Source organism: Gymnoscopelus microlampas, assembly GCF_963454915.1.
Source record: "Gymnoscopelus microlampas genome assembly, chromosome: 15".
NCBI classification, from domain to species: Eukaryota; Metazoa; Chordata; class Actinopteri; order Myctophiformes; family Myctophidae; genus Gymnoscopelus; species Gymnoscopelus microlampas.
The window spans coordinates 18,108,891-18,133,880 of record NC_139952.1 but is presented as its reverse complement, the minus strand read 5'-3'; the positions used below and the strand labels follow the sequence as shown (position 1 = coordinate 18,133,880).

Sequence of the window (24,990 nt, the reverse complement as noted above, 5' to 3'; positions counted from 1 at the left end):
CCCCAAGGGGAAAATGTAGGTGCCCAAGCAGCATATAATACACTAACATACAAACAAATCATCAATCCAATCCTTAAGCAAGTAATACTTGCACATAATATAACATACTAGGCAGGAGTAAGGAAAATGTGGTAACATACGCAAAACCAAAATGTACAAAATCTCTTCAAATGAGTTAAGTAGGAACCAGAGAACCAGCTTTATGGACCCCCAATTTTGGCCGTGGACCCCCATCTGAAAGAAAATTGTGCCAGGGACCCCCCATACAAGATTTGTGTTAAAATGTTTTTAAAATATTCCAAATGTTAAACATTCTTGCAAGATTTCTTTTGAAAATAGCAGATTTACAAGCTCAACGCGTAGCAATGCGAGGCGTTGTATACATTTGTATGAAGTTTGACACACAGAGCTAATTTAAATACAACTAACCTGCAGTTGTTAGAAACAAGATTCAACTAAATCAATGACTCGTCCCCAGACAGTGCTTGCCTTAGAGATAATACATTTGCAGAAGAGATCAACACTGGAGCAACACAGATATTTTAAGCCTTTTATTATTAGGTGCAAGTATACAGAGTGACTGACGTTTCGGTCTTTCGACCTTCCTCAGAGTCATCTTGACTCTGAGGAAGGTCGAAAGACCGATCACACATGATTGATTGATGATTGATTGATTGAATACTTTATTTGCAGTTTGCAAAAAAATAGTGCAGGAAGGTACAGTTCAATACAAGGTCTGCTAAGAGGATTTTAAACCCAAGAAAGCCTATGGCTTGTTTCCATTGGGGTCCTTTGTACTCAATTCATGAAAACATTAATGACACTACTATGCAAAACATCATATAAACAGAAACAACAAAAACAAAAATATGTACAGTATGCAGTTCGGGGGGGGGGGGGGGGGGGGGCTAGGCTTTGACTTGTACAGGGGCCTTGTACAGCAGCCACCTGTAAGTGAACTTTTAGAGCGGTTTTGAAAGAGAGTAGGGATTCACACTCCTTTACGACTGTTTTGTGGCATAGCAGGAGAATGAATTTAACCCCTTGTTAGAGCCAAATCTTGGTTGGACGTGATTAGTGGAGCTCCCTCTGGTGTTGTGATTGTGGACTTGATTGATGTTTTTGAAGTAGTTTGACAGGTACATGGGTGTCTCTGTGGTGTAGTGTATCTTGTAGACCAGGCCCATTGCAAGTTACTGTACTCTGTCCTCTACCCTGAGCCATCCACCCTAGCATCCACTGGTGGAATAGGTTAATCCACCCTAGCATCCAATGGTGGAATAGGTTAAGAGCTGTTTATAAGCACAATCCGGTCATTACATTACATTTCAATGAACATGGCCAATGTTTCGACACTACTGCTCTTCATCAGGATAGAAATAATTTTGACATTTAAAAGAAGATCTCTGTGTCCTCCAGTTTCTTTCTCTGGGTGTCCAACCTGAAGATACCCAGTGTCTTTTTTTGATCCGTTTGTCCATTACCGAGAACATTGGGATTCTGTGTCTCTTCATTTGAACCTTCTGAATACAATTAATGTTCTTCTGCCAGTGCCTTGTTTCTGAGGTACTTCTCCAGACATTGGATAGCAATGACATCTATGTCTACATCAAACTTATTGGCAAAAAGGTGGTGCTGCTCAATTATCCACTTCAGATCACCAGCACCATATACGCATACTCCCCTAACATGTGTGCCATGACACATTGGGTACACAGCCTCCAGTTGATCCTGTGATCCCTCATGCCCCACCCACTTCACTAACCGTGCAATAGCATTGATATCGGTCATGTCGTACTTGGCGTTTGGCCAGACTGAGCCAGGAACATTAGGAATGCGCTGAATGGTGGCCCAGAGAAACTCATCAGGACTGTAGGTGTCTTCAAACCATTTCATCAGTTCCTGTACACGGTTGTCCACCAACACACTGTGTACATAGCCCCGGCTAACCACGATGTAGGCATTTCCTGAGAAGATGGGCAGATTGAAGGGTGGTGGGTCCTTAGCCTGCCCCATCGCCTTAGATAAATGATGGAATAAATGAATGACTATTTTCTAAATGGAAAATATTCTATTTATAGCAATGGATAACAACTTTGCTGCAAATTACTCATCCAAAAGAGACTGAAAAGCAAAGAACCAATGTCAACAATAAAATCAATAAAACCCAACAAAAACACAAAACATGGAACACAACTTCAAAAAACAAACAAGCAAATAAACAAGACAAACATGCACATATGACACGAATGATTACCTTGAGCTCTCCATCTACTATTTGATGAACTTTCTGGAACCTCCTTTTCTTCCAATCAAGCATTTTATCTGACTCCAAGCTGTTTCTACCCTTCAATGCCCGCAGGCTCCTCACAATTTCTAGGTTGGTTTTCAGGGGGAAGTCCTGACCACACAGGTTGATAAAATACTTCCAGGTCGTGCTGACATTGTAGAGATCGGCCATGCAGTTGAGATCGGCCTGTACGCGTGACCAGCCAGCATAGACCACACTCACAGGCTGGCTGACCATGAAGACATTATCGAAACAAGAAGAGATACCCGAGACAGCAGCCAGGACTGAAGCCTCTGCCCTCTTGTCTACATGGATGCAGTAAACATTCTGAGGGACATAGATGGCTCGCAGCAGGCGCTCAAAGTTCTGCACCTACAGTACATGAAAAAGGGGGAATGAAATGGAATTTAATTCAATCCTATTGGCTACCAATATTCACAATTTGTAAATACTGTGATTGTCATTTCAACTGAATTTAAATGATCTATAATCATTTAAATTCTATAATCTCCGCCAGGCCGGGTTGTCTACCCCAGGGCCAGCAAATTTGGAAGTCAGTCATGGCGTAGTCTGGGAGTTTTCGGCTGAAAGCCTGGACAGCAGGGGCGCGGCCACTGTGTTCTGATTCAAATCAACAGCCAATGAAGAAAAGGGGGCGGGATCCACATTCAGTGGGTGTTGCATGTAAAATAGGATCGACGGGAAGCAATTTCCCCTTGAGAAATTGCGGCCGCCATTGTTGTGTACTGCTGTTTGCCTCTCGTCTGACTTTTTAGACGAGTTGCACAGCTCTCAGACCGGTAAGAGGCGTGTCCGCTCAGATTCTGAGCGTAAGTTACATCCCGCCCACAAATACCAGGGCTCTGGCCCAGAAGTTCCAAGCCGAGAGCTGGCGAAAACTTCTGGGAACTCAGATTAGTCATAGCCAATCAGAATGGAACATGACAAATCTGACTGACACTGTACATCTTGATCACATGACTCCAGAGATAACGTGTACCGATTTGTGTGAGTTTTGGCATAAATGATCCATTCTTTTGACTCTGATGAAGTTGAAGTAGAATCAAAACTATAATTGTGTAAATATTTTAAAATAAGGTACCTGTGCTCCAGTGTCTTTCACTGGGTCAGTCCTTCCCAGTGGCATTTCCAATATAAATACATCTTTCAAAAAATATATATATACTGTTTATTTTTTTTACAATAATAATTTTGTATACCTTATGATGGACAACCATAGAAAAGGCCAGGGTGAAGTCCTCCTCTTCCTGGCTTAGAGGGAATGTCAAATATTTCCGGCTAAACTTGAACATCCTGTAATTAATAAATGATTACCTAATCATTCGTGAAATATGGGAGTTACATGATGGTACATTTGTATGGTATTGATAGATAGATAGATAGATAGATTTTTATTATAGTGTCCTGCACCACAATGCAGTATAATTCAAAATCCTCGAATGCGGTTACATTTCAATGTAATAATAGTAATCAAATATTGAAATACGTTTGGTTGACAAAACAATACCTGCAGTTCTGGGTGGCATTAATATAATACTCATCAGGGATCTGGACTCTCCTCTTGAAGTCTTTAGTGATTGACAATAGCTTAGCCTTCTGCAGTGTCTCAGTGTCTCCTTCCAGGATTGCGGAGCATTTACAGTCATCTCCAGGGCTCCTATCAGCAGCTGTGTATTCCAACCAGCTGTAACTGCGTTTGTAGCTATCCCAGCCCATCTCTGAGATATGCATTAAAAGCAGCCATACTATCACCGGGATGACAGTGAAACTCAGCCAGCAGAGATGCCAAGAAGAACGTAGCTTTCTAATATATGCCATTTATGGAAAGAATTTCACGTGTAACAATCAATAATAAGACCTCAGATTTACACTGTTCAGTTAGTCATAATTAAGTTACAGTCCATCAAAATCAATAAAATAACAATCTATGTGTATTCTCAGTGATTTCTCATATCTGCCATATATGTTGAGGACGATGTTTCCTCTCAAGGTCCACAAATCCAGCTGGTCTCTTTATTGTCACTATGTCATGAGTTATTCATCCTGAAAGTTAGGTAAAATAAGCAATAAATACATTAATCCTTGCTACGGATAACATTGTCATTCAATGATTAATTTCAAACGCATCAAACTGTGTGAATGTTCAAATGTTGGCTACTTACTATAAACGTCCAAGACCATCTAGCGAAGAGACGTAATATTCATGGTCCTGTTCAATATAGTAGATCAACAGGCATGCACATGCTGTAGGGGCCAACCAGGCACCTTCCTGTCTGCCGCGATATGCCTACATCATTTCTTCCATTTAAATCTCTTATCTCTCTTGCCAAACCAGTTGCCCTGCCATATCCAATACAAATTGGCACGGCTAGGTACTGTAGTTTTGTTTCCCCCTCCGGATAAGTCTGGTTGCCTGGTGGCAAGAAACAAGGCAACTGTAGTGCTCAAATCCAAAGTCATGACTGCAACCCAAATGCACAGAAATAGCAAATGAAGTCATCAGCCACTTACAAATAAGGATGTAAAACCTTAGATAAGCAGAAGGAAAAATACCAAGACCTTTGTCAGCGTTTCTGACACATGTGGGTGTGAAGGTCGTAAATACAGTATTAGCCTTGGCCATCTGCCTTGATGGTCTGTGCATGTGTCCCTGCAAATCAATCTCAATCTTCAAGACTGTAGCTTATTGAAATACCAAATAAAAGATTAAGATAAAACCATTCCATCAAAAGTGCAGAAAATAGAATCCCTCTCACGAAAAGTCAATGAAACTGTCAAGTGTAGCCTATATTTAGGCTGTACCCACACAGAAAGGAAATATATGAACATATATATATATTTCATATTCTTGTCCGCCTGTTTATATGTCTCTCTACATATATGTATTTAATATATATGTCATATATGTTTGGTTATTTACACATACAGTATATGTTCAGGAATATATGCATACATTAAAAACAAACACAAAATCCAGAAGTCATTACAAGTCACATTTATTTATTCACATTTCTTTTTTTAAATAATAACTACCCAACCACATTAATATTGACATCCTTCCCACCACATTTAAATACAGTATGTCAAACAGTGTCAAAAAAGTACAAGTATATATAGAGACTTCTTTTCTTAACTTAAACCCTTCTGCCTTTCTGACATCTGAGCTCTGTCAGCTTTGAATCCATGTAGCCAGCCAGCCTTTGGTAGCGTGCGGCCACTTCTTCTGTGTTGTCTCTACAGAGCAGGGGTCATCACCATGCCAGCTTGTGATGGACATTTTCATCAATATTTTATTTTTGCCACAGACATACAAAAAAAATTATAACAGAAATACATAATGAGGGGCACGGTGGCGCAGTCGGTAGCGCTGTCGCCTCACAGCGCTGGGGGTGTGTCCTCTCATCCGTGTCATCAGTGCCCATACTCTAGGTGGGGTTGGCGAAAGGACCTTTCTGTGTGGAGTTTGCATGTTCTCCCCGTGTCCCCTAGGGTAGGTACCCTCACAAAAAAACATGCAGTAATCCTGGTCTCTATACTGCCTCCCCCTGGTCAGCCGGGGCCCCTGACGGAGGGGAAAGGAACTTGTTGGAATAACGTGTTCCTTCCACGCTCTACGTCCTACCGGGGAAACTCCCCCCTGTCAGGTGATAAGTAGCGGCCTGCTCACTCCTCATGCATTGAAGGAAGCATGGGCTCAGTACGGGGCTGTCCCCAGGCTGGCAGAGGGAGAGTAGCGCCCAGGATTACAGCTTTGGCAATTGGCACTGGGTGAAAAAATAGGGTTACAAAGATTGTGGGATAAAAATAATAATAATAATAAAATTACATAATTAACTCCTAATATGCCATAGTGTATATGCCAATGTGCTATACATTTTACAATGATAGTATTTCTGCATTAACCACTGAGCCACAAAGAAATATAAGTATTTATTTAAAGGCCAATCTACAAGCTCACAACACATTACATCATGACATGTTGAGAGCTTGTAGATCCGGTATTTTCAAAACATTTCAGAAATTGGTCTAATTATTAATCTATTTACTTAGCCTATAATGACATGCCCAAAATGGGGATGCCAGGTGTTAAATAGGTTACCTATTCTGAAGAAAACCTTAAGACTGCCAGGTAGGCATTAAATGTGGCATGGTGAAAGTCTATTGAAAGTCTATTTCAATAATTGGGTCATATCAGTACAGTTAGTGCTTCTGTAGAAAGTGCTTCTGTAGAAAATAGTCTTCCAAGTGAGCAACAGCAACTCTCACCTGCTTTCATAATCACACTCACACCTGCCCTCACTCACTCCTTATTAGTGGCCGGCTATCCACCTGTTTCTTGGCTGTGTGTTTTCCACTTCCTGTCGGATTTCATTGGATATCATTAGTCATCTGACCGGTTTCATTGGATCTCATTGGATCAAAAGACAGGAAGTGGAACACAGTGAAAAGCCTAGGAAACAGGTGGATATATACTGCTTGAGTGCCTGTTACTTCTATTATAATTTGGCAGCAGCAACTGCAACTCCACCTTGGAAACCCTCTGTCCTGGAGTCTCACCTACACCTATGGTTATGCGTCACTGAAGTGAGTTGAGTTCATGATTCTCATATGTTGTATTTATTGGTTTTGTGATGAATGTAATTAATCTTACAGTTCCCCTGTTTGCCTTGGAAACTTAAAGATAGGTTTGTGTGTAATGTGCAGTGCACACAATGCACTTATTGTAGAATTCAGGGAAATGCAGTAATCACTATGACCTAGAGATGTTAGTGTTATGTTTGGGTAGTACTTGATGTATTTAGTGGTAGCTACCCATCCTCCCTTGAGTTCTAAGTTTGTCTATTAGGTGTGTTAAGTGTTAATTATGTTTAATGTGGTTATTGTTGACTTGTTTTAATTATGTGTTTCTGTTTCATAACCATAACCATAACTGTGAAGCCTCATCACCTCCTTGCTCAAAATGCTCAACGGATGTGTTCAACGGATCAATAAAAGGCTTAAACGGAACTCCACTTTGTCCTACATTCTTACCAATGTACCATGGTGATGTTGAATACCCTGTGAACCAGTCAAACTAGAACTCGCAGCTTCCATTGCAATTAACTTAACAGCAAAGGGCTGTTAAGTTTTTCATGCGAATGGAACAATGGGGAATGTAAGATGAGACTCAAAACTGGTCTGAGGGATTAGATAGATAAGTGGCGTACATACTAGACGGAGATGGGGATTGACGTACGTCAGGGGTGAGGAACTGGTACGTTCTTTACGTCAGTGCATTCATAGTTTGACACGTTTCTGCTTAATTAGGGCCAAGAGGCTATTCATCCTCCAGAGGGAAGCAGTGAACGTACGTCAGGTTGAGCTCAGAGCTCAACCTGACGGATGACATAATCGACGGACAAACCCCCCATCCCCCCTCCCCTTTTTGGTCTCCCCCACCGTTTCTTATGCTTACTTAAAGGGGAAATCCACCCATTTTCAATATTTAACTATGTCATTAATATAGGTTTAACATTGCATAGGTTTAATATAGGTTTAATATAGGTTTAACATTGCAAATTACAACGTGATGACTCATCATGTTGTAATTTGCAATGTTAAACCCACAATCAATCCTCCAGTTCAAGGCAACACAGAAAGGGGGGAACTTTTTTCTTATTTCCACACAACTCCTTTATGCTATATTATTGACATAGTTAAATATTGAAAATGGGTGGATTTCCCCTTTAAGGGTCTTACGTTGAGTATGAATAGGGAGACAGGGCATGACGGTCGGATCTGTTGCGACCCGATTCCGACTGGATGAACATTTTTGGATTCAACGTTTTCATTTTTGGAAAATATTTGCCCAAAATAAGGAGCCGGTGAAAATGGTTAACTCTTTGCAACCAGGAAAGCATCTGTGTCATTTTAGATTTTAGCCTTGGCTATTCAAAACTAGAAAATCTACAAACTCACAGCGCGTCACTTTGTGATGGGCTGCGAGCTTGTAATCTGTCATTTTTTTTTACTTTTTGACAAATCTCCTCTTCTGGGGGTCCCTGGCACAACATTTTCAGATGGGGGGACCGCGGCCAAATATATATACATTTTGGGGGTCCTTGGCACCGATTATTATTATTTTTTAAGTCATCTTCAGACCCTGGGAATGATTTCCGTGCAGCCATTGCCAAGGTTAATGTAAAGCTACACAATTGTACCCAATGAGTAAAATGTACTGTCTGAGTTGATCAACAAATTCATGAATGTGCATTGATTAGTGTGTGTGTGTGTGTGTGTGTGGGGGGGGGGGGGGGGGGGGCAGGGGTGATGGCCTCCATAAGATGGATCTGAGGGTGGAACACGCACGTGTTGCATGATGAACTAATAAAACTGTCAGAGGCAAGGCTTGCATTCATTCATAGATGTGCAGAAACCGGTTTATTAATTACAGCACAGTATAACATACTGTACATACACGGAACATGCGTGCACAATGCGTCATGCAACAGCCATGTGCCATGTCAATGGCAACGATGTGCAGCACATCACGTAAGTTACATTTCTTTGATAAGACTTTCAGAGGTCTTTTAACTCCAGTTTGTTGCCTCCCATTTTCTGTCTGTCTGTGTGCATGATTGACAGGAGATAATAAAACATTCCATCTAGTTTGAAAACGTTAGCATTATGACCTGTGTCTATAATAGTTCATAATCCAAAACGTGATTATTTATTAATGGGGATTATTTATACATTTTCCGAAATGTTTGTTTCGAATTATCCTGGATAACAAATACGTTAGCTCTCAGGTAACATTGATAGTTGGTCCAGGAACGATGGAACCCCATCTCAAAATGTTTTGTTCCAGGCACCCCCAGAAGCAAAGATTTGAGTTACAAATGTTTAAAAAATATATATATTCAAAGATTTGCACACGTTTTTAAGATTTTTCAAAAATAGCAGATCTACAAGCTCATAGTGCGGCACTCGGTATGAGCTTGTATCTACTATTTTTTTAATAGCCAAAATAAATCTAAAATGACAGATTCTATCCTGGATTGAATGGTATTAATTACCATTATATATGTTGAGTGGAAAAGGAGAAGAAAACTGGCGTGAGTGAGTGAGGGCAGGGGTGATGGCCTCCATTCGATGGATCTGAGGGCGGAACACACATGCATTGCGCGTGTGTTCTGTTTCAATATGCAAATCTTTTTCAATATGCAAATAACTCAACGTGTATTGTTAGAAGGATGCATTCCAGATAATGTAAAGAGTGCTGCATTCATTCATAGATATGTGCAGAAACCGGTTTATCAAAGCAAAATGTATGTTGTTTTACACGTGGCACTACAAAAGCCAGTTTCACGTTTGGCCAATAACTCTTGAACTGTAAGGATAATTCCTTTAACAGGTCGTTCATGAAAGTCCTTGCGAACTTGTTTCCAATGAGAACCTGTGAGCAATTAGGGGTTAAGAGTCTTGCTCAGGGACAAATTTCATTTCATCGACACATATGCTGGCCTGGCCTGGAATCGAACCTGGGGCAACCAGGGCCTCTGGCTCCCTAGGCGGGCTCACTAACCACTCAGCTATGGCCGCCTGTAGGTTGTACAATCAAAAAATGTTTTTTCTCTCTGGATTCCTTGGACACTCACTCTCCATATACTGTAGGCCCCGGCCAGATTACATTTTCCGCAATGTTGCGTTGTCTTCAAACACACTTTTTGCTACTACTCCTACATATTTCCAGTGTAGGACCAATTGGCTATGAGTGCCTTGCAAAGTTTGTGAGCCCAGTCAGTGTAGGCAACCCGGCCTGGCGGAGACCTGTGCTCAGAGGAGCACAGTTTTCTAGTTTTCTTTCTTTTCATCAAATGACAGGGTCTTAGCCAGGAAATGGCTCATGTTAACCTTTCACTATTATGAGTGATGAAGACCGAGACAGAGAGAGAGAATGAAAATGGGAGGCAACAAACTGGAGTTACAAGACCTCTGAAAGTCTTATCAAAAAATGTAACATACGTAATGTGCTGCACATCGTTGCCATTCACATGGCACATGTCTGTTGCATGTGCATTGTGCACGCATGTTTGTGTACAGTATGTACCATTGAAATTGATGAACCGGTTTCTGCACATATCTATGAATGAATGCAGCACTCTTTACATCATCTGGAATGCATCCTTCTAACAATACAGGTCGAGTTATTTGCATATTGAAAAAGATTTGCATATTGAAACAGAACACACACGCAACGCAACTGAATGTCAACATCGTAAAACGCACAAGCTGTCACTCTTTTAGTGGTAGGATGTGAGCAGATCTGTACATTTGATGAGGAAACTTGTGACATCTTTGCTCTGTCTAGACATAACACAAGACAGTATGTAAAGAAAATCTTGGTAACCTACTATTCATTTTGAAATGCTGCTCTAGACTATATGCTGGGGCTGCTACGTGTTTAGGCTCCCCTAAACACTGAGGCTGACTCAGTGGGAGAGCTACAGCCGATACGTACGTCCGCGTCTTCATGCACGGCGTGATCCACCTCCACCTCCCCGGCGTCCGTTTCCATATTAACTGCATCCCGCAGGGGATGCCCAATTTCACATGGGCCTGTTATAGCGCCACCAGGAGGCATATTTTTGCAAAACACTTTTTACTGCAAATCGGTACACAGTATAGTCATTAAAATAACAGGCCGATTCCTGTTTTTACCTATAACTGCACTGCACCGATCTGCGTAACACTTTGTATGCACACTCCCTAGAGGCCAAGGAAAAACCTTTGCCCTGCATATTTCACATCTGCCTTTTATAGCGCCACTAGGAGGCCGACTTCTGTAAAACCTTTTTTTTTTTACTCCTTCAGATTTTATCCAAACATCATGCAAATCAGTACACATTTTCTCTTTCTCTATAGTCAAGTGATCAAGACGGATCTGTCCAATTTTTCATATTCCATCCTGATTGGCTAATTCCGAACATTGCTGGCCCACAATAACCTACCTGACCTGGTGGAGACACAACGTGTACTGACGTGTTGATGACCCCTGCTACAGAGAAGAGAAAAGGAGATAATGAGAAGACAGTGGACCAACTTTTGTCAAATGATTTAGAATTGAATCTGTTCAGAACCTGCTACGTTTACTATTATTAGTTACAATTATTAAGGTAAAGTTAGGCCTTTCCAAATGGCTTGGTTTAAAAATAAAAGTTTGACATCACGGGAACTCTACTTTACTTTATTATTGGCAATTGTACAAATGACAGTGCTAATCGCTCGGCGCAGGTTGTTTACCAAATATAGGCCTCTGTCGGTCAGGGTTGACCATGGTTGGCACATGGGTCTGAGGTCAAATTATATATAAGAACTTATTTTCCTTTCTCAATTCATTCTTTTTACTCACCATTGTGGCCATCTTTTTGACTGGATCAAGGGCCTTCAGCTGCTCCCCATCGCCACGCTTTGGCTTTTGACCAAATAATATGTAATTCATTTGCATTTTTCCACAGACAGTGTCTCAATCTAGCTATGGGGATAAAGAGTGAACCCAAAGTGTTTCCACATGGAAGGCTGCATTTTAAAAGGCTTGCATGTGAAAGGCTTGAGTGTTAAAATAAAAAGAGAAAACCCAAAATTGCACACCATTAACTGTAACAAGCTGACATTTATACAGATAAAGTGAAACATGTCATCAGTTGGTACATGACCTATGGTTGTTCACCCCTAAACTAGAATATGTCAACTGTTTTCTTACCTATAGTAAGTAACCTACTTACAAGAGTAATGGTGTAATGCCATGGAAATGCTGATTTGCAGCAGCTAATGTTCACCAAGTAATGGCCCCACACTTAAATTAAGCTCTAGTCTAGATAGAAGTTCGAACGTGGAACAAATATTAATAAATATTTAAAGCAACCCACTAGAAAACATATATTGTAAGAAACCCGTTTTTTTTTTAGGTGAATCCCTTAATACAGTATGTTCCAGGAGATTTGTGGCATATGTTGTACATGATTGCATCATGTGAGGACAACAAGACAAAACGTCCGTCCAAAATGTATTGTTCATACTAAAGTATTGACTAATTATTTTTATAATTAAATCATTGACTATTCTATGCTTCTATTGATCTGTTTAGCAGTTTATGATAATATGTAACACAGCAATGGTGGTTTTCACTGTCTGGCACTTAGGTTAGGTGATCTAACCCCCTCCCTGGTACCATACGTCCACCCGACCACCCGGAACAGTCATTTGCATCAGTCTTGTGTTCAGCGTTGCCATGTCCGCTTAATGATAAGCGACGTTGGGCTTGTTTTTCTGTAAAGTTGCTTGTAATCATTGGTAGTTGTTGCGGGTTGCGTTTTTTATATATATATATACCAAGACCACTCTAACCCTAAGGGTTAGAGTGGTCTTGGTCGATCTCGGGCTTCTTTTGGGCTTGTTTTCATAGACCTGGTTGCTTGTTTCTCTCGCAAAACTGGCAACACTGCTCGTGTTTCTCACGTCACGCTTGCACTGAATGCTGTGCGTATATATGGGCAGCAGGGAAAGGTTTTTATGGACACTTGAAGCCAAGCGACGTACAGATGATAATGGGTGACATAGAGACGTTAAGGATGTTCGTCAATCAACGATTAACTGCGGCTGCTGAGGACATATTAGCCGTATTTGGTAGAGCTATAGTTCAGTACCAGCAAGAGATCGACCTTCAGCGCAAACAGATGGGCATGCTGAATGTGAATCCTGACATGAGATGTCACTGTCAAGTACCAGGTTCGTAGTCCCATTCCTTCCTAAACCATACCATCTTACTTTCCATTCGGTGTACCAGCAATCCCACTGCTAACAGACAACGAAACAAAACGAAACAAAACAAAGAAAACGGACATCACTCCTAGCCCCATTAAGAACCTCTCAATCCGCTATACGGCTCCGAGATGAGGTCCTACGCCGAGGTCTCCCAGAATCGGTTGAATGGCCGGAAAGGGTCCGCTGTTAACCTTTTCGCCACATCGTATCCAAAAACTAATAGTAGATTCCAAAGCGAACAGATGTTTAAGATTTAGTCCGGCACAAAATATTTTAGGTCGGGGACGAAACTACCCGTTTAAATCGCTTATTTAGGCAGCTTGTGGCCCCTTTTCCCACCCCCTACGTCCGGTGCCAGTACTGCTCCCGGTTCGAATGGGAAACATTGTTTCTGGGAGACCTCGGCGTAGGACCTCATCTCGGAGCTGTATAGCGGAGTGAGAGGTTCTTCATGGGGCTACATCACTCCCAGTCCCAGTCAATCATCTCATTACTCTATGGTGTGCCCCCTGGGTGCTGCTGGTACAGAATATTTAGGCTCTAAGGACATCATAGCTGGCTTTAATTTTAAACAAGCATCCCTGAACAGGCCTGCAGTGTCTACTGTGGTCTTTTTTTTGTTTGTCTGTTTGTTTTTCTGTTGTATTGCTGTCATTGTGTGCTGTGTTATTGTTGTTTACAGCGCTGTGTCCCCTTGTGGGACAATAAAGTCAAAACAAGTCAGACCTGGATCATCACAATCACTATGACGATCAATATTTCTGATGTTTTCTGTCCCCCCTCATAGATTTCCTACATCTCCCTGTCTGTGAAGAGGAGCCCCCTCCTGAACAGCAGAACAGGAGCCCTGGTCTGAGCCTGGATGTGCCAGAGCCACCACAGATGAAACAGGAACAGCGGCTAGAGGAGACTCAAGTCTCAACGCTAACATTACTGCGAGTGAAAAGTGAAAATGACGAAGACACACTTCAATCATCACAGCTTCATCAAGGCCAATATTTGGAAAACAGAGAGGAAGAGCCTCTTGCCAGCACCTCATCAGATCAGATAAAAAACGAAGCTGGTGTAGAGTTTTGCAGAGACTCAACTTTTCACTTGAATCCAGCTAGTGATTTGGTACAAACTGGTGAGACCCAGCTTCTCTCCTCAGTCTGTAGTGAAATCGAAGACAGTGATGGTGATTGTAGAATGACAAGGGAACCTCAGGCAGGTTTGTATAATAGCAAAACGTCCAAAAGCTCTATAGAACTGTGCCAGGAATTGAAATCAACTGAGGTTTTATCCTCACCATGTTGCAAAGTTTGTAAACAATCATTTCCTAGTAAGCATTCTTTAATGATGCACGTTAAGGTCCATTCAAGTGATTGCGCTTTATGTGGAAAACATTTAGAGCCGACAGAAACCTTGGAATTACACCTTGAAGTTCACCGGACGTGTAAAGTTTGTGGTAAAACATTTCCACGAATTTGGGCTCTGGAAACGCATATGAGGTCCCATACTGGGGAGAGACCATTTATGTGTACAATTTGTGGCCAGTCTTTTGGTCAAAAAGGAACTTTGAAGATCCATATAAGAACTCATACAGGACACAAACCATACAGCTGCTTTGTGTGTGGCAAGACCTTTTATCAAACAGGAGATCTAAATAGACACATGAGAACACATTCAGGTGAAAGGCCATACAGCTGCACAGTTTGTAGCAAAAGTTTTGGTCAAAAGGAACATCTCAAGACACACATGATTAGTCATACAAAGGATAAACCGTTCAGTTGTTCAGTTTGTGACAAAAGCTTTGGGCTTAAAGAGAATCTCAAGGTGCACATGAGAACACACATGAAGGTGGTACCATACAGGTGTGCAGTTTGTGGTCAAAGCTTTCGTTGGCAGTTCAGTATGCAGAAACACATGAAAACTCATGCTAATTATTCACTTGAAGTATCATCCTGAAGCAGAACAACAAACCATAAAGTTGCTCATACGAATAAAGTCACAAATACAGTATGTCTGGCACTAACCGATAAGCCTAACAGAAATTAATCAGTAAAATGTAGTGCAGTTCATTGTTTATTTTCATTGAGGGCACTATAGTTTTCATCCAATTATTAAGTGACCAGCACAAAACAGTATACATGCTATAGCTCAGTAGTTCTGAAAGTGGGGTCCGGGGACCCCCAGGGGTCCTTGAGGGGGTTCCAGGGGGTCCTCAGCTAAATGTAACATAAAAATCAGTTTAACCAGTTTAACCCTATATACATTGGCTATTTGAAAATAGCTGAACTAAAAGTTCACAACGTGTCATGATGGACACTTTGTGAGTTTGTAGATGCTATTTTCAAAAAATGTAAAAACAAATGTTTGAAATATTTTTGAAACATTTTAACAACTCAAATCTTGTATGGGGTCCCTAGCACAAAATGTTATCAGATGGGGGTCTGGGGCCAAATACATATTAATTTGCACAACTGCTAGCCCATGTGAACGTTTTTGTTTTGTTTTGTTATATTGCTTTGTAATAAAAATGTGTTGTTAAATGGAATTGTATGGGGTTTTTTTTCCGTTTAAATAAGAAATAGCTCTATTCTCATAGTAATCATTGCTATAGAGTGTTTGTTCAGAACAGGGGTCTCTCTGTCAACCAACGGTGACTTGAAACGAAGTAAGAGGAGCTCTCACGATACATTAGTTAAGTTGCTCAGCTAATTAGCTTGACAATCTCAGACAGGTGGGTATAGCTTTGTAATAACATTACTTTTCATGCAAATTTCCAATTCTAATTCTAATAACCTACCCAAGAGGCCAGGACTGCTAAATCAGTCACCTTATGAGTCTCTCCTGAAAACCAATTTGAATAGATTATAAACTGAGTATTTGATCTACTCTTGCCTTGCAAAATACCATTATTGTTAGCTAATCTCTTTCGAATATCTCTCATTGTTTTATTACTTACTTTTATTTATTCTGTAAAGCACTCTCTAAACCACTGTTTAAAAGGAAGGTGCAAGGGACATTTGTACACTCGAGAATTATGGGGTCCTTGAAACCAGTGGTGTGTACTCAAGTACTGTACTCAAGTTCAAATTTAAGGATTTTTTACTTTACTGTAGTATTTTACATTTTCAGTTATTTTACTTACTACTAACCCTGACTCAGTGAGGTCAGGTTAACATCTCGGGGGCAAATATTGTACTTTTTACTCAACTACAATTATTTTAAAACGTTAGTTACTGTTGTGTACGGTAATTATATAGTTGAAGGATGAGTTCTGGTACGACGAGGTATAATACTGTAGGCTTTATTAACAGGAAGAAACTAGTTACTTTGTAGATCTTTATTATTACAAAACATGCCTTAACCAATTCATCCCTATATATACTTTGGCTATTTGAAAATAGCCAATCTACAAGCTCACAACACCGTAAGTCACGATGCAACCATTGTGAGCTTGTAGATCTGCTAAATTTTCAAAAGATTCTTATACATTTTGAACTTGTAAAATCGGACATTCTGCACAACAAGTACTTATACTTTTGGTACTTTAAGTACATTTTGAATACCGGACTTTTACTTGTAACAGACTATTTCTACAATAGGGTATTGATACTTTCACTTAAGTAAAACATTTGAGTACTTGACTTCTTCCATCACTGCTTGAAACTAAAAGGTTTGAGAACCACTTTTAGTTGAATTCAGCGTCTATAGGATAACAGTACCCAAGACCAACAGCAGGAGGCAGCACGATGCCAATACTGGGTGTATAGTCTTCAGCGTTGCCATGTCCGCTTACTATAAGTGATTTTGGGCTTATTTTTTTCTGTGAAGTTGCTTGTAAATATTGGTAGTTTGCAGGTTGCGGGTTTTTGGGCTTGTTGATACAAGCTCACGTGAGCTTGTAGTTTGTCTATTTTCAAATAGCCGATGTTTTAAAGGTCTCATGTAGCCTAGCCTAGTTGCTTCTTTTGGGCTTGTTTTCCTAGAACTGGTTGCTTGTTTCTCTCGCAAATCTGGCAACACTGGCGTGCAGTCTGCCGGAAACTCTAAAGAGGAGAATACGACGAAGAAGAAAAAAGAGGAGGAAGATCCATCATTGGTGAGCCTGTGAGTAAATATGTAACTTATTATGTCTCATAATAGGTTATAAAGTCTTGGACAGTAACATATATGTTTTTGATACATTGGTAGAAATCTGCATTTCGTTCTGGTGAAAAACATTTCTGCTGTGTGGTTTCCCCCCCGACTGTTGTGTCTTGTTGAGATCAAACTAGCTAACAGTGTTGCCATATTTGGTGAGAGAAACAAGCAACCAGGTCTAGGAAAACAAGTCAAAAAGAAGCGAATTTAGGCCACATAAGCACTTTAAACCTATATGCAGCGGCTATTTGAAAATAGCCGATCTACAAGTTTGTAGATCTCCTATTTTCAAAAACTCTTGCAAAAAAATGTGGAATATTTGGGATATTTTTTGAAACATTCTAACATAAATGCTAATATATATATATATATATATATATATATATATATATATATATATATATATATATATATATATATATATATATATATATATATATATATTTATTTATTTTTTTTCTTATTGGAAGCAAGCCTAAATAAGCAAGTACAGTTTAGAAACAAGCCTAAACAACCCGCTACCAATATTTAGAAGCAACTTCACAGAAAAAGAAGCCCAACGACGCTTATAATAAGCCGACATGGCAACACTGGATCAAACTAGCTAATGGTAGCTGGCTGGCTATGGGCTGCTCAGTCAGGTGTTGTGGTTGGTTAACGTTATAAGCCCGATTAAAATACATAATAATTGATATTTTTTCTATCCAAAATTGGGACACCTAATTGAAAGTGGTTAGTGATCCTTCCAAATAATTTTATATTTATTTAAATCCAGGAGGATTTGTTTGTATTGGTTTTTATTCCAGCTGGGCTGTCTGTAACCATTGGTAACCTCCAATGAAAATGCCTAATTCTTATGCAGTGGTAGAGTTAGTAGAGTCGGTAAAACATAGCCCTAGAATTAGTGGCTGTAATGTCATGTGTTACTGCATGAAATGTATGTAATATCACAGCCATTCTAGGTAGGTAAAACATTAGGAAAGCATGAAATTACTGTGCCACTGTGACGTGTTTACAAGAGATCCAGTAATGATCAGACACCAAATTATTTCATCTACTGTATGTTGACATACTGTAAATCCCATATCAATACATAGCAACCGCTGTTTATTCCAACATAAAGGATAAATTGCATTGTATGTGTGCATTCTGTTAAAGGAGTGGAGTATAAATTAGGTTTTACTCTTAAGCAGAGGGATTGTCATCATGGCTTTCCCGAGCGCCTTGACGGAGGAAGAGGAGTCCCTGCAGAAGAAATATGCTAAACTCAAAAAGAAGGTATCATTGTGTCGCACTGCACACACTGACACTCTCACTCAAACGTGACAAATTTAAGTACATACCTTAGCATTCATTTTCGTGTTCTCCTTTGTTCAGAAAAAAGCCTTTATGGCTTTAAAGAAGCAGAGTTCAACCAACCAGACCAACCAGAGTGGCTTGAAACGAAGTAAGAGGAGCTCTCACAATACGTCAAGTGAATTGGTTAAGTTGCTCAGCAATTTAATAAAGTCACTTGTACTATAAATAATCTTCTCCAGGAAATTTTGTTATAGTTTAATCATCATTAGAATTCTTTCTGGTGGGAGGATGAGTCCCAGTTTTCAGTTTTCTCATGACTTGCAATTAGCTTGTGTTAATTGTTAATGTTAATTAAATGTTCCTCCTTCGTAGCGTTGTCCGACCAGCCGGTGGTTGACACGGCAACAGCAACAGAGCAGGCAAAGATGCTCATCAAATCTGGGGCCATTAGTGCCATCAAGTCAGAGAACAAAAACTCTGGCTTTAAACGCTCCCGACAACTAGAGATCAAGCTGAAGGTGAGATTTTAACTGGATTTGTGATGGTGCATTGATAAATTGTGGTGCCGGGTTGGAGAGAACAAAGCAAAATAACTGAACATCCCATTATATTCATTATATTCCATTGTAGGTTTCAGGAATCTATGTCTTGGTGGACTACCACAAATAATATGGATAGCGATCTATAAAGATTAATAATAGAAGTGAAGAACTTGTATTAACACTTGAAGAACACTTATAAACTTATAAACTTGAACACGTATAACAACACACCCACAGAACACACTTAAAACAGTTCTCAATTGTGTTTATTTGTGTCCTAGCTATTTCATGTTTTTATCTTTTACTGATGGCTCTGCATTCCCCACAGGACCCAGAGAAAGGCCCAATTCCAGCTTTCCTACCATTCCAAAGGAGCATGTCTACAGATGAAGAACAAGCCGAGGTATGGCAGAAGAACAAATGTAATGCAGGCTGAATAACTGCAGATTATATTGTGATTGCATAAAACAAGAAATTAAATGCAGCTGATTCTGATTCTTCACATATTTTTTTCACATTTCAAGGCTATCAAGAGAGCCCATAGAAAATCCCTGTATGAGAGGTAATGTGTCAAATCTTCAATATATAATTGAATGCACTCATGCATGCTGTAGAAATGGTCAAAGCGCACATAATTTGCTTAAAGATTTATGTTGTCATCACTAGCCTGTATATATGTAGTCATTGTATTTTGTCGAATGTCTTTTCAGTTGTAGTCACGATGAACCAATAGGAGGGTGGGATTGTAGGAAGGGGATGGAGGGAGGGAGGTAGTGAAGGGAGGGTAGCCCTGTGTACAAAAAAAGGGAACTAGGGATGCCACAATCTGACCTTCAGCCAATTCGAAATTCGGACAGCCCTGGCGAATATTTTTCGATTATTCGACGGCGCCGTTTTTTGAAAAATATTTTTCAAAAAAAAAAAAATTTTTTTTTTTTTACATTTTTTTTTTTTCTCCTGTTTTAGCATTATTATGGTCATTTCCGGGTTGCGCGGCCCAATTATTAGTTACGTTAATGTTTGGGCTGGGATGCTTTCCAGCAGGGGCCTCAGTGCGGCTGCAGAGTTCATGTTTGGGCTGGGCTGAAACAGTGAAACGCTCTGAAACTGTGGCCATTTAGAATTATTAAGACTATAATATTACTATTATTAGTATTAGCATATATTTTGATTGAAACTAAGGCATACAAAAGTAAAAAGTAAAAAAAAAAAAAAAGTAAAAAGTAAAACATTTTTTTTTTTTTTTTTAAATATTAATAAAAAATTTATATAATTAAAATCGAATTTTAAAAATCATTTTCGATTATGGAGACTGTAACGAATATTCGAAAATTCGAATATTCGGTGGCATCCCTAAATGAGTGACAGGACATGTAGGTAGGTGATTGTGGATGTATACTGTATGTGCACAAAGAAGTGTTCTGCACACATGCAGGTAACATATGTATGTCTTACTGTCCGTGCACTGTAATTGCTGAGAAAAATGGGTTGCTCTTGTAAAATGTCAAATGAACAATAAAAATGTGGTCACAAAAAAATATATATAATTGAATGTTTCATACATCATCTGAATCAGTGTATATGTAGGATTGCAGGTCTAATATCTCTCCCGTTGTGCTTCCTCAGCTTTGTTACCCCAGGTGAACGGGGTGAACGTGGTGAACGGCCTCGGGAAGAGGAGGAAGGAGGGGGAATGCCGCCCAGCCGTGAGCCGGACAGAGACCGCGATAGGGACCGTGACCGAGAGATGGACAGAGACAGAGACCGGGATAGGGAGAGAGAGAGAGACCGTGACAGAGGAAGGGACAGGGACAGAGAGCGCGATCGGGACCGAGAGAGGGACCGCAGCCGAGACAGGGAACGCGAGCGGGACCGAGAAAGAGACAGAGATGGACCATTCAGACGTGAGTAGATATACACTGTGGGCCGCTCTGTCTACAAAAAGCCTCTGTTTCTGCAAAAAAGACTTGTTAGAGTGTTAGTTTAACTACAACTTCGGATCCCAGGTTTGCTTTTTCAGAAAGAACGCCAGGGGCATGTCGAAGCGAAAAGTGGATAGAAAGAGTCTAGGCCACTGACTGAATGGGGCAGGCAGGAGCTGAGGGGGGGGGGGGATGTTTTAGTTACATCTACACAGGTTTTGACCATAGGTTTCACTGCTAATGATCACAGAATGGCATTCTCCCTTCTGTGTCTCTCCATCTTTAATGCTCTCCCCAACCATCACCTAAGAAGCTTTTGCCTTTGAGGCAAAGAGGATTAATATCCAGCAAGACTTTTGTGACTAAATAAAGGTTTTAAAAACCCTTCTCTCTTTTTTTTTTTAGGGTCAGACTCGTTCCCGGAACGGAGAGGGGCACGTAAGGGAAATACAGTGTATGTGTATGGCTCTGGGCTTGTGGAGGACAGCCTGCGAACTGCCTTCTCTCAACATGGCAACATCATTGACTTGAGAGTGGACAACCCACGCAAGTACATATCCATCAAAACTGAAAGCGCTGTTGTACATCTGTGATTGCAAATGCATTAATCACATTCACAACAGAATAATATTGCACAATAGAATAAGATTTCAGACTGCAAAGAGTCATTTATACTTAGTTGTGCACCAGTGTTGCGCATTGGAAGTAGCCGATTGGAAGTAGCCGATCTACATCCTCACAACAAGTATAGATCTACATTTCTTGTACTTTACTTCATGACATTTCTGATTCTGTCTCCTAGCTGTGCATTCATCACCTTTGAGAAGATGGAGTCTGCTGACACAGCTGTAGCTGAGGTTGGTACAGTGGAAGCCCAGATCAGCTCAAAGATTCATGCAAAACCAAAGACAAAACCGTTGTAGAACATCATAGAGAACTAGAAAAAGTGCTCCTCGGAGCACAGGTCTCCGCCAGGTCAGGTAGGATAGTGTGGGGCAGCAATATTCGGAATTCGCCAATCAGGCTGGAATGTGAAAAATCAGGCGGATCGGACGGATCCGTCTTGATCAGTTGACTATAGAGATCATGTGTACCGATTTGCGTGTTGTTTGGATGAAATCTGAAGGAGTAATATAAAAAAAATAGTTTTATATAAGTTGGCCTCCTGGTGGCGCTATAATAGGCCAATGTTGAAAGGGTGGCATTTGTTTGTCAACGTAGTGCAAATGTGTGTGAAAAGTTTCACCGCAATCGGACGCTGCGTTCATGATTTGCTACATTGTGTTAAAAATGGGCCACTCCTGCATACTTTAGATGTCAATCTTAGATCCGTCTTGATCACATGACTATAGAGATCATGTCTACCGATTTGCGTGAAATTTGGATAAAATGTGAAAAAGTAATATAAAAAAAAATGTTTTATATAAGTCGGCCTCCTGGTGGCGCTATAAAAGGCAGATGTGAAAAATGCAGGGCAAAGGTTTTTCCCTGACCTCTAGGGAGTGCACATACAAAGTTTTACACAGATCGGTGCAGTTATAGGTAAAAACAGTAATCGGCATGCTATAGCGCCACCATGAGGATGATTTGAAAATGTTCAAGTGGCATTTCTTCCTCAGCATAGTCGGAATGTGCGTGCAAAATTTCACAGAAATTGCAAGCTGTGTTCATGATTTGAGGCAGTTTGTTCAAAACGGTGCACTCCTGCAAACTTTGGAAGCCATTTTTAGCCAATCAGGATGGAATATGAAAAATCTGAAAGACCCGTTTCGTGTTATGACTATAGAGATACTGTGTACCGATTTGTGTGATGTTTGGCCTTCGTGTACCGATTCGTGTGTACCGATTCGTGTGATGTCTACGCCAGGCCGACAATAAGTGAACCGTCTCAGAACATCTCATGTCGGGTGATGGCCGACATGATCCGAATTTTATAAATTAGATGTTATGGAAGCAGTTTACTGCATTTGTGTAACACCTTTTCTGTTTTCTGCACCAATCTGAAATTTGAACAAGACAGTTTCAGAATGTTTACAATCACACGTCTTTAAAAAACGATTGCAAGGACTTGGCAGTTTCATTCCATGTTGTGTCTCTTTGATATGGAATGGCTCTTACAGTGTAAACCAAATGTTGCACAAAAACATATCACGTGATTATCACAAGTTTTTAGATAAATAAATTAGATGGAAATCACATCTCAATCTCTTCCTCCTACTTTCTTTGTTTTTCTTACAGTTGAATGGAACCACTGTTGGAGACATTCACATCAAAGTTAGCATCGCCAGGAAACAGCCCATGCTGGATGCAGCTACTGGAAAATCAGTTTGGGCTTCCTTAGGTAACAAATAGCATTCTTAAGGCTTAAGTGAAGTTCCATCAAATGATGATGTCATACGACCAAACATAAGCTCAAGTGTGTCGATTTGAATAGCATCAACTTGTTTTCCCAGTTGAATATATGTTGATTTTGTCATACAACATGGTCGTTAGACAAAGTGTAAGTGTACTCGTTGGTTTAACTTCTTTGCCTTCACCACTGTGTCCTTCTTTTACAGCTGTGCAGAACAGTGCCAAAGGCTCATATCGGGACAAGAGGAACCAAGTTGTATATAGTGAAGATTTTCTATGAGAACGTAATGGTCAACTCACTCGCCTGTGTGGAATACAGGACATGGTTAAACACCCCCCCCACCCCCCATTTAAGTTTGTATACTATTTTGCTAGCTGAGTCTTATTTTTTTGAGACATTGTTTCAGGAGAAATGCAAAATATCTCTGATGTCCTTTGGCTACTTTAATTGACATGTTCAAATAACTGTATGTAATGCTTTGTATCATCGCTTTGTACTTGAAGCCAGATATTTTGGTTTGTGGAGTCCACTAAAATACATCATGTTTTTACACACTCGTTTTTTTTGTGAGGCCTTGACAAAAAAATGCATAAATTGAAACTAACGTCTTACAAATGTAATGTCTCATTGCTTTAACATGTACAGCAATGGCAACCATTTGCATCATGGGATACAGCATTCAATGATCTCAACTATAACATTGTCTCGAGTTCTATGCAACAACAGCATGTCTGGGAAGTGTTTTTCATGAATCATGTAGGTACTAGATAGTCACTTATGCCATCAGTCCAGGAGTATTCTCATAGAGCTGTAGTCTCTCGAGCCAGACTGTTGACTCGGGTGCAATTTTCAAATGCTTCCATAATGCAGTCTGTGCAACGGAAGCGCCGAAATGATTCGGGGGTAACCCCGGATGCACCCCCACTTCCGTTTCGTCTTTGCAGACGTGTAATTTTGTCCTACTGTAAATCAATTTTGTCGAAGCATATATAGCTTGCTGCTTAGCAGAAATGGAAATAAAAAAGTTTGAAAGATTATATTGTCGTGGACGGAAATGACAGAGGACGGCTTCCTTTCTCGGCTTTCAGGAGGTGAAGTTCCAGACAAGCATTCAGAGTTTGTGTAGGCGACGTCTGGACAGCTTCTGACTGTCATCCACAGTATGATAAGCTGTCTTAAGATGAGTTGCCACCTTCAACATTTAGGTTAATTTCAACAGGGATGGACGAATACAACTGATGGAGGACAAACCTCTCCTGACACGACAGGTTCCAGGTGCTGCAGTCTGTATAAGGTCTGCCCAGTATTAAGATTAAATAAACACCCCTCACATGTGTCAAAATGGTCATATGGCAAATGTTAGATACATTTGAATGAAGAGTATCCTGGTCCTATGGCTAGTTGCTGTGTAGGCAGACTACCCTCATGAGGCTACCATGTAAAATATGGACACAGTATCATGGTTTATTTAGACAAGCAGTTCCAAAAGATTACTTAAGTTATTTTATTTACACATTTGCCCCAGGCACTTTTTTTTCTCTTTCTGCTCCTTTTCATATTCATACCTTTTCATATCTGGTAGACACACGTGTTTTTTTTAACCAAAACTATGTAGTCCATATTTTAACAGTC

General features: G+C 40.3%; 2 protein-coding genes across 5 annotated transcripts; one reads left to right on the top strand and one right to left on the bottom strand.

Annotated features, from left to right (window-relative positions):
* Positions 1 to 1,175: 1,175 nt before the first annotated feature.
* On the bottom strand, positions 1,176 to 4,027 carry LOC311061680 (beta-1,3-galactosyl-O-glycosyl-glycoprotein beta-1,6-N-acetylglucosaminyltransferase-like; the record flags this gene model as incomplete). Its single annotated transcript, XM_084080369.1, has 4 exons — positions 1,176 to 2,019; positions 2,258 to 2,662; positions 3,511 to 3,604; positions 3,819 to 4,027. 4 exons carry the CDS (start codon positions 4,025 to 4,027, stop codon positions 1,534 to 1,536), a joined length of 1,194 nt encoding a protein of 397 aa, XP_083936495.1. The 3' UTR covers positions 1,176 to 1,533.
* Positions 4,028 to 17,167: 13,140 nt separating this feature from the next.
* Positions 17,168 to 23,915, top strand: nelfe (negative elongation factor complex member E). Of its 4 annotated transcripts, none has more exons than XM_084080224.1 (11): positions 17,168 to 17,201; positions 18,433 to 18,520; positions 18,620 to 18,689; positions 18,914 to 19,059; positions 19,412 to 19,486; positions 19,608 to 19,645; positions 20,710 to 20,987; positions 21,411 to 21,555; positions 21,808 to 21,862; positions 23,244 to 23,346; positions 23,564 to 23,915. In XM_084080224.1, exons 2-11 carry the CDS (start codon positions 18,449 to 18,451, stop codon positions 23,635 to 23,637), a joined length of 1,056 nt encoding a protein of 351 aa, XP_083936350.1. In that variant the 5' UTR covers positions 17,168 to 17,201; positions 18,433 to 18,448; the 3' UTR covers positions 23,638 to 23,915. The 4 variants fall into 4 exon arrangements, with proteins under 4 accessions (XP_083936350.1, XP_083936351.1, XP_083936352.1 ...); XM_084080225.1 differs by having other exon boundaries at positions 17,174 to 17,209; XM_084080226.1 differs by having other exon boundaries at positions 17,180 to 17,209; positions 18,436 to 18,520.
* Positions 23,916 to 24,990: the final 1,075 nt, after the last annotated feature.